Source organism: Eulemur rufifrons, chromosome 27 (assembly GCF_041146395.1).
Source record: "Eulemur rufifrons isolate Redbay chromosome 27, OSU_ERuf_1, whole genome shotgun sequence".
Classification (NCBI taxonomy): Eukaryota; Metazoa; Chordata; class Mammalia; order Primates; family Lemuridae; genus Eulemur; species Eulemur rufifrons.
Genome location: NC_091009.1, coordinates 29,092,593 through 29,101,732, shown reverse-complemented (window position 1 = coordinate 29,101,732; position 9,140 = coordinate 29,092,593). Strand labels below are relative to the sequence as shown.

General features: G+C 49.6%; 1 protein-coding gene across 1 annotated transcript in view; it reads right to left on the bottom strand.

Annotated features, from left to right (window-relative positions):
* The window catches only part of PIK3C2B (phosphatidylinositol-4-phosphate 3-kinase catalytic subunit type 2 beta), a 59,091-nt gene continuing 49,951 nt past the window's right edge, over positions 1–9,140 (bottom strand). The window contains exons 28-34 of the mRNA XM_069459355.1: positions 8,269–8,470; positions 7,720–7,844; positions 6,576–6,693; positions 4,786–4,867; positions 4,268–4,374; positions 2,518–2,646; positions 1–1,993 (exon numbers count right to left, since the gene is read on the bottom strand). Of these exons, the coding sequence (XP_069315456.1) occupies positions 1,805–1,993; positions 2,518–2,646; positions 4,268–4,374; positions 4,786–4,867; positions 6,576–6,693; positions 7,720–7,844; positions 8,269–8,470 (952 nt within the window). The 3' untranslated portion in view covers positions 1–1,804. The remainder of the gene's footprint in view (positions 1,994–2,517; positions 2,647–4,267; positions 4,375–4,785; positions 4,868–6,575; positions 6,694–7,719; positions 7,845–8,268; positions 8,471–9,140) is intronic.

Sequence of the window (9,140 nt, the reverse complement as noted above, 5' to 3'; positions counted from 1 at the left end):
AACAGTACACAGATTTCTTTAAATCAGGAGCGAAGAGGGTCAAAATGAAATGAGCTACAGGCAAAAAGCCAGTAACCCATCTATGGTCCAATCATCTGGAAAAGCCACCCGTTCCCCACTCCCCCAACCCCTTCCCACAGCAGCCAGCCTTATCCTTGGCATTTTTAACTTAAAAGAAAAATATAAACTTCCTTGATGCCCTGTAGCTTCAATCAATGGAGCCTCTTTCTCCAGTTATGGAATGAGTCAGCAAAAAGGGGGTTTCTGATCCTTGGAATTGGGGAGGGAGCTGGGGGAGGGAGGGGACAGTTTATGGAACATCCTCTTTTTATTCCTTTCCCCAATCACGGGACACATCCAGCCAATTCTGGTTTAAAAAGTTAGTATCAAATTCAAAGTCCTTCCCTCTTTTTTTTCAAGGAAGACAACCCTATGGAGTGGAACACAGAAGAGCGAATTTAAAATCCACCTGGTGGGGAACAAAGACTATCAAGAGATAAGAGACTCAGTCTCTCCTTTCTGGCTCCTGAGCTCAGCTCTAGAGGAACCATGGCCACTCTCACACGCCTTCCTCCTGGACCAAAGAAAATCACTGGAAAAAACATCGTTTTGATGGATTCTCCCACCCCAGGCCCCCTTCCTTCAGACAGGGCATCCCTTTGGCTCCACACTAAATAGGTTTATGGCCCCACAGAATGAGTGAAAGTCTTATAAAAAGTGTGACAGAAATGGAGTTGGGGAGAGAAGCAGCACAAAAGAAGTGGGGGTGGTGGGGAAGGCTTTCTAGAAACTACACAGCAGGCGGCCACACTGGCATGTGCGGCCGAGGGGCCCCCTTCCCAAGGCCAAGATGTCCTTGGGTGGAACTAAATCTAAGGACCGAGGCAGCAACTTGCCCCCTAGAGAAAAAGGAGGGGAGAGGCCTATGGGGGAGCACCCCTAGCGTATTCACTGAGACCAGACGACCCCCAGAAGGATGGGAGAATGGAGGGGGGAGGGGTAGGAGGCGGTATTCAGGGCAAGTCCTAATAAAGTAGGGGAAGACAAGAGGAAAACTTCCCCCAAAAGAGCATGGGTCCCTGAATACAGGTCCTTGGCAGAACCCCAACACGGAAGGCCCTTCCTTACACATGTAGCTATCACGTCGCTCTCCTTTGGAGGCAAACTCAGAAGGGCCCAGCGGCGCAGGCCTCGGTCCAGCACGGGGAGCCCTCCCTGACCCTCCTCGACCTGCCCTTAGAGAGGGAGGGCTCTGACCGAGGACTCACTGGGCCCCTCCCCAAATAATTCCTATAGCTAGAACACAAAAAACAAAAAAACCTAGGGAAAAGTCCAATAAGAACCTTAATCATACAAAAAGTCCAAACAGTCATCCTCTCTTGCCTTCTGAGGCATATGTATGTCCCTTCTCGCAAGGCTTCCTGTCCCAGTTAGGACAACATTACTATTTCATTTTTTAAAAATAAAAATAAAGATATCCACCCACCCTCCCCCATAATGCTACTTCATACAGCCCCACACACACCCCAAACCAGGCATTGCTCCCTTGACACAAGGTAAACTTAAAACTTTGTTGCAACCTCACAGCCTCCAAGGGCTGCTCATTACAAGCACCCCGAGTTCAGTCTGCAGGGGAAGGGACAGCAGAGAGTGTTTCACTCTCCCTGCCTCCCGCCATGGAGGCCACATCCATCGGGACAAGGGGGAGGCCTGCCGAGGGCCCTGCCCTTTCACAAGGAAAGGAAGCGTCCTCCCCCCAGCTCCCGCCACCAGCCTGGGGTCCCAGGCAGTAGCTCCGCTGGGCTCACAAGGTCCCATGACTTCGAGATCCCAGCGCAAACCAGCCGGTCTTCTCCTGGGCCAGGTCCAGCTCCCGCAGGCGGATGTGCACCTCGCCGAGGAGGACGTTCTCCCAGAATCCTTGCTCACTCAGCACGCTGAGCTGGAGCTCCCGCTGCTGCAGGTCCCCCTTGGGGATCCCGTCATACACCAACTGTACATTGGAAAGAGAGGGGCATGGTGAGAGAGGGAACGTGAGAAGTGAGATGGGGAGATGCTAAAGTCTGTGGTGGTTTGATCTGGCTGAGGCCATCACCGTTTTATCTCCCTGTCCCTAAGAGTCTAGGGGACACAGAGGGTAAACAGAATCCAAGGCAAGCATCAGTGAACTTTGAGCTTTGCTCAGAGTTCAAGCAGGTGGGGCTTTTTATTGCAGCCACTGCTCATTCTCGGCACAGGCCTGTGGGCTCTTCCTTCCCCCAGGACAGGGCCCCGGCCCCAGCGGTGGAATCCCAACCCTAAGTGCTGGCAAACTTTTTAGGTAACGGGATGGATAGACTATATGGCTTACAAAGCCTAAACATTTTTACTATGTCACAACTACTCAGCTCTGCCATTGCAACACGAAAGCAGCCACAGGCAATACCTAAGTAAGCATGGCCATGTTCCAGCACAACTTTATCTGCAAAAACACCCCGTTTGCCAACCCCTGCTCTACCCCGCCATTTCCCCACACACCATCTCATTGTAGGTAGGATTGCAGGTTTTCCGGGCCACTTTGGTTTTCCGCTTAGTGGTTTTCTGAGGGTCAGGAAGGAGGTAAATCTTCACATAGGGGTCAGGATCGTTCCCATCCTGCAGCAGTTGCTACAACAGAGTAAAACCCAAAAAAGATGAAGATCTTTCTATCTTTCTCTATCACCATTCCTGTGATCACACCCTGATGCACACGCTCATCTCCCACACCGGACTTTCTGCAATGCACACCTCAGCTATATGTCTGCTTCCCAGCTCACTGCATGCTGATGGAAGTATCTACCATGGTGACGTTAGTGTCCTCCAAAAACACCAACTGGATTGCCTGTTATATCAAGTCTATACTTTTTATCCAAATGCTCAGGGCATCCCATAATGTGGTTTATTTTAAGTGAACCATCATGTCCCCAGGCATCCTCCTGCCATGCGACTGTCTGTGTCTATTTTGTCATTCAGTCCACTTAACCCCTGAGAGGTGGAGACATGAGTCAGAGAGATTAAGTTGCTTGCTCAAGGTCAGCCAACTAGTCATTCACTCAGCCTGATCCTTTTAAAGCTTAACTCAGATCATGTCACACCTCTGCTCAAAACCCATCTCATTCAGGGAAAAACCAGAGTCCTCACTGTGAGTCCAGGCTCTGGTCTGCCTCGCCCTTTCCAACCTCATCACCGTTCCTCTTGCCTGTACTCCATCGGCTTCAGCCATTGGTCCCTTGCAGTTTCTGACACACCCCAGCAGGCTCCCAGCTCCAGGCTTTGGGGTCTAACTGCCCCCTCTGCCCGGAACAATCCTCCCTCAGATGCACATACATGGCTCCCCCACCCCCACTACCACCTCCTTCCACCTTCGCTAAGATACCTCCTCATCAGTGAGCCTTCCCTGACCCCTCGACGCAAACTGCCACTCCTCTCCTCTGCTTTATCTCATGCCATAATTCTTACCACCATCTCACAGGCTATAGATTTTATCAACCTGTCTGTCTGCCTTTTCCAGCTAGAATGTAAGCTCCCTGAGGGCAGGGATTTGTTTTGTTTTCTCCTGTATCCAGAGCTGATGTATCAGTACCTGGCATAAGGTGGGCACTTGATGAACATTTGTTGAATGAATGAATGAATGAATGATGAGAGTGAAATCAAAGTCTCTCTGACTCCAAAGCTCCTACTCCTCTTGCTATGTCCCGCTGCCCCAACCTACACCAAACACCGAACACAGGGTGCAGCACACTGCCAGTATTCAATAAAAGTCCCCTTCTCCTTCCGTTCACCATGTTCTTAGAATCCATACCAAAAATTTAGTAATTCTATACTGCCTTGATCATGCTCAAAGCATGTCATGTGGCTGCCGTATCATTATATCCAGGAAATAAGCCCCTTGGGCCTCTCCTTATACTAATTACCATGATAATAAAAATACCAGGCATGGTGTTAAGTGATCTACATGCATTATCTCATTTAATCCCCATTACAACGCTATGAAGTAGGCACTAACATTGTCTCCATTATACTGAGGCTCAGGGTAATTAGGCCACTTGCCTAAGACCACAGCTCATAAGAAGCTGTATCTTGTACAGCCTGGTCATACTACAGGCCTGGCATGGTAGCAGGTCCATGGCAGAAGCTCAGTAAATCTTTGTGGTTACTCTCATGACATGGGGCAGAGAAGATGCGACCAATCGAAAAGCAGCACAAGAAAGATAAAAACCAAATGAGGGCTGCGCATGCGCACACTTACCAAGCCCCGAATGTGCATCACCATGATGAAGAGTTTATTGTTTTTGTAGGAGATGGACAGCTTCACCTCCCCTCCCACCTTCCCAACAGGCCGGGCCCACGTGCCGTCTGTAGGGACAAAGAAAACCAAGAAAGGTCAAGAGGCCAGCCATGCCCCTGTCTGGTGTCAGGCAGCTCTTTCTGATTTCTTTCCGAACCCCCTTACCCCAGCCGCTCCACATCAGGTTCCGGACATTCAGGGGACCCACACAAGAGGGGTCTGGAACGTGATTTAGAATTGGGTTGGGATGGGTCTATACAATCTATGAGTAAAATCACCACCTGAACATCTACCCTGTGGGGAAGCCCGGTAAGGAGCCATAGACCCCGCAGCCTGAGTGGGAAACCAGATTCCCTAGACAGTAAGAAAAGGAACAGGAGACAAGTCAAGGAAAGAACTGAAACTGGTAGGAGCAGGAACAGTTAGCCTTGGGCTAGTTCAGAGGAGGTGGCAGGAATGACTCAGAGAAGGTACTGTACCTGAGGACTTCGGAGCTGGACTGGTGCCCGCAGCCTTCTCATCCCGAGACAGAGGGTGGAAGAAGGTGTACACCAAGTCACACTGGAACGGAATCAGAGAACAGGGCCATTCTTCAATAAGACAATGCCCCAATACAAAAAGGAAAGGGACAGTTCCAGATTAAAAGAGACTTATGAAATATAAGAACCAAATGTAATATCCAGTTCTTGTTTGGGTCATGGCTCCAACAAACCAACTATAAAAAGAATTCAGGGGATGATAGGATAATTTTGAATTTGGCCTATTGACTGAATGATACAATAACACTATAGTTACAAAAGAATATGTCCTTATTTTTCAAGATGTATAGTGAGTATTTAGGAGTACAAATAGCTTGATGACTGTAATTTACTTTAAAACACTTCACAAAAAATAGATGAAGCAAATATGGCAAAACATTAACCATTTAGGTGACGGATATGTATAGGTACTAATATCATTTCTCTACTTTTCTGTTTAAAAGTTTTCAAACTAAAAGGTTTTTTATTTTTTTTTATTTATTTATTTTTTTTGAGACAGAGTCTCACTTTGTTGCCCAGGCTAGAGTGAGTGCCATGGCGTCAGCCTAGCTCACAGCAACCTCAAACTCCTGAGCTCAAGCGATCCTCCTGTCTCAGCCTCCCGAGTAGCTGGGACTACAGGCATGCACCACCATGCCCGGCTAATTTTTTCTATATATATTTTTAGCTGCCCATATAATTTCTTTCTATTTTTAGTAGAGATGGGGTCTCGCTCTTGCTCAGGCTGGTCTCGAACTCCTGAGCTCAAACGATCCGCCCACCTCGGCCTCCCAGAGTGCTAGGATTACAGGCGTGAGCCACCTCGCCCGGCCAAAAGGTTTTTTAAAAAGAAAAAACAAAACGAGGTCACATCAGTCTGTTCTTTCCCACAACTGCCTCCCCTGTCGACACACACACGCGCACACACACACACACACACACACACGCACAACTCAAGCACTGAGAACTGCATGAGCCAGCCTTGGGCAAAGACCTCGCATTCCATTCTTGAGAACGTTTCCTAAATAAACAGGGGGAAAGAAAACAAAACCAAAAAACCTAAATGTGTGAAAATACCCACTTGAACATTAATAGTGGGAAAAATGGACATACTCTCAATAGCTTTCCAAAAGCAAGTGGTTAGGGAGATTCTGGTACTGCACGTCAATGTACTAATTTGGTACAGATATTTAAAGTTATGGCATATGCTTACTACAAATGTTAAGGGAAAAAAGTCGGAATATAGAATTGTATTTAAACTATGACCACTCTAAAACCATAAAAATCACGCTTGTATATGAACAAATAGGAAGGGACCAAGGAAAGTGGAGTCAGGTGATTTGTAATAGGATTACCTATGACTATAGTAGGGCCATTATAACGGTTTGTTTTAAAACAATCTAGGTGGATACACACATTCAACCTGCTCAAAAACCTTCTTTTCCTCAAGCAGAAACCCCTTCCCTCCTCGGGTTCCGGTCACTCTAATCACCGTGGGGTCACATCCCACTGGTCAGCGTCTCTCCGTGTGCCCCAGGGCCATTCGCATTTCTGTTTGATTGTGTTTCTGCCCATGACCCTGTGAGGCCGAACCACCACGGACCCAGCCTCCTCCTGTCCCCTGCACACCGGAGCACTGGTCACTATGCCAGCAGCCCTGGGGGAGCCAAGTCCTCTCCCCGACTCCCCTGCCTCCCCCGCCGCCCCCACCAGCGGCCAGTACAGCCAGGAGCAGAGAAGAGCCCACCCACCTCGGCCACCTCGGGGGCTGCGTGGATCAAGTGCCAGATGTAGCCGTTCAACTCCTCCCTCCGCCGCTCGGCCACCGCCTCTCCCCGGGAGCGGCCGATCACGAAGCGACTAGGGAAGCTGGCGCGGCAGGTGGGCAGCGGCACGCAGGACGGAAGATGGGGAGAGAAAATGGGGGCCACAGACTTTGTCATGTGTCATTTGCATTCCCAGCCACCTGACCCCCTTCGGCCTCCCTTCCCCGGGACCGTCGCCACCCGATTCCTCCCGGCTGCCCGTCGGTGCCCGGGTCTGACCGCGCTCGCTCGGCACCTCTCCCCGCACAGTGCCACGGACCCCAGACAGGAGACCCGAACTGCTGGGCGGCAGGGAGCTTTGGAGCACCCAGTTGCTCTCACCCAATGTAAACATTCGTTGGAAAAATCATTTTTTAAAAAATTGTGCTAAAATACCCACAATATGAAGATTACCATCTTAACCGCTTTTAAGTGTACAGTTCTGTGGCATCAACGACATTCACACCGTTACGCGCCGTCACCACCCATGTGCAGAGCCCTTTTCATCTTGCAAAAGTGAAACTCTGTACCCTTCAAACAGCGACGCCTCCCTTCCCGCCCGCCCCGGCCTCCGCTTTCGGTCTCTATGAATCCATAGTTACTCTAGGTAACTCAGGTGGGTAACATCATGCAGTTTTTGTCCTTTGGTGACTGGCATAGCTCATTTAGCATAATGTCCTCAAGGTTTATCCATGTTGGATGTAGCATGTGTCAGAATTTCCTTCCGTTTTAATGCTGGATAATTCTCCATTGTATGTATACACCACATTTTGCTTATCCAGTTGAAAAATGGTGTAACTCACCCGGAAACATCTTCAGATTCAGTCACTGCCCCTACCTTAGACCCACGGTACCTGCCTTCGGGCAGGTGGGCCCAGACTTGGCGTCCCGGCTGGAGTAAGAGCACGCGGTGTCAGGACAGCCTGGCCAGCAGGGGGCGCGCCTGTTCTCAAACGCGACACCAGGCCCGGTAAAGCAGGCAGATCTTCAGCCTGAGTCCTTTCTGCCCCTGCAGTCCTGTGCACCCCCCGTCACTAACTCTTTCTCCCTCCCCCGACCCCTCTGTGCAGAGAGGAAAGGCGGCGGCTACCTGGGCAGGAGTGAAGACGGGAAGAGCAGCCGCAGCTTATTGTGCAATTCCTGGAACTCCTCAAACGTCCGCTGGATGTAAGTGGCCTCATGAGCATTCTCTCGTATCACCTTCACCACGTATATCTGCAAAGGCCCAAAGCTCAGCGAATCCCTGCCGAGCCCTCTGCACCCCGTGAAGGGGGCAGGTAAGGGACCAGAAGTGCATGTGTGTTGGGGGAGGGGCACTTTCCAGAAGGAAGAGGGCAAGAGTCTCCCCTTGGAGAGACAACGATGATAGCTAGCACATATGCAAGAATCTCAAAGCAAAGATTTCCTGCACCTGTTCCACAGGACCCTTGACTCAGAGGGAAGAGCCATCCTGTTCAGCACCCTGGTTGCAGGCAGGTCACTTGAGCAAGGGAGAGGGCAGTGGTCTGGGACTGCTCGCAGCACAGGGGGCTCAGTCAGCTCCAGTGCCCACCGTGTGGGTCTGAAAACACAGCCAGACCCCAAAGAGCTGGGGTCAGTGGGGAGCAAGAGAGGGGGTCAGACTGGAGAAAACACTTACATAGCCCTTGTTGGGGTGGAAGATCTTCTCGTGGCGGCAGAGAAAAACATCACTGATGCGGCCAGAGCTCTTGAGAGTGTGTGTTCGGGGGGCAAAGGAAAGGGTCAGCCGGTCATCTGAGCCCGTGAACTTCATCTGAGCCAGGTTATGGATGAAAAAATTGAGCTTTGTGGCCACACTGCCCAGGCTGGACTCAATCAACCTGTTGGTACAGAAAGATAAGAAGAAAGGGACGCAACCATGAACCCAAATTCCAAACACCTTGACTGGAGTATCCAAAGGAATATTCCCTGATTCCTGAGACTGACAATCAGCTCAGATCAAACCATTTTCCTTGTGGAATATCCTCATAGAGTACACGGTTGGTACACAATTATCTCACGCAGTGTACTCGTGTGATTCCTGGGTCTTACCTCCTCCTCATGCCGCCCACCTGAGCCAAGATAGTCAAACCAAGGTAGGGAGGAATTAGGGACTCTGTGGAAATGTCTAAATATTGTTGTCGACCTGAATTTCAAGGTTCAGTACGATGGAACCTCACCAAGCACTTTTCAATCTAGAGATTTGAATTCAAAAGGAGAGGCCCAGTGTTAGACCCCACAGAGAATATTTAGTTCTCTAAGTTCCAAAAAGAGTGTAAAATATAATGGAGACATCATTTCCATGGACAAAACTGTGGGAATTAGCACATAGACAAGTCCTTGCTTCCATACATAGCATGCCCAAAAATGTTGTCAAACAAGGAGAAACTGAATCATGGACTTTCTATGTTTTGGCAAGGGGGAAGAGCCTGATCAAGGGAGCTAAAAACTATTACAGAAGCCATATTATACACAGCCCATAGATAGTTTTTGAATGAGACCTGCTGAGAA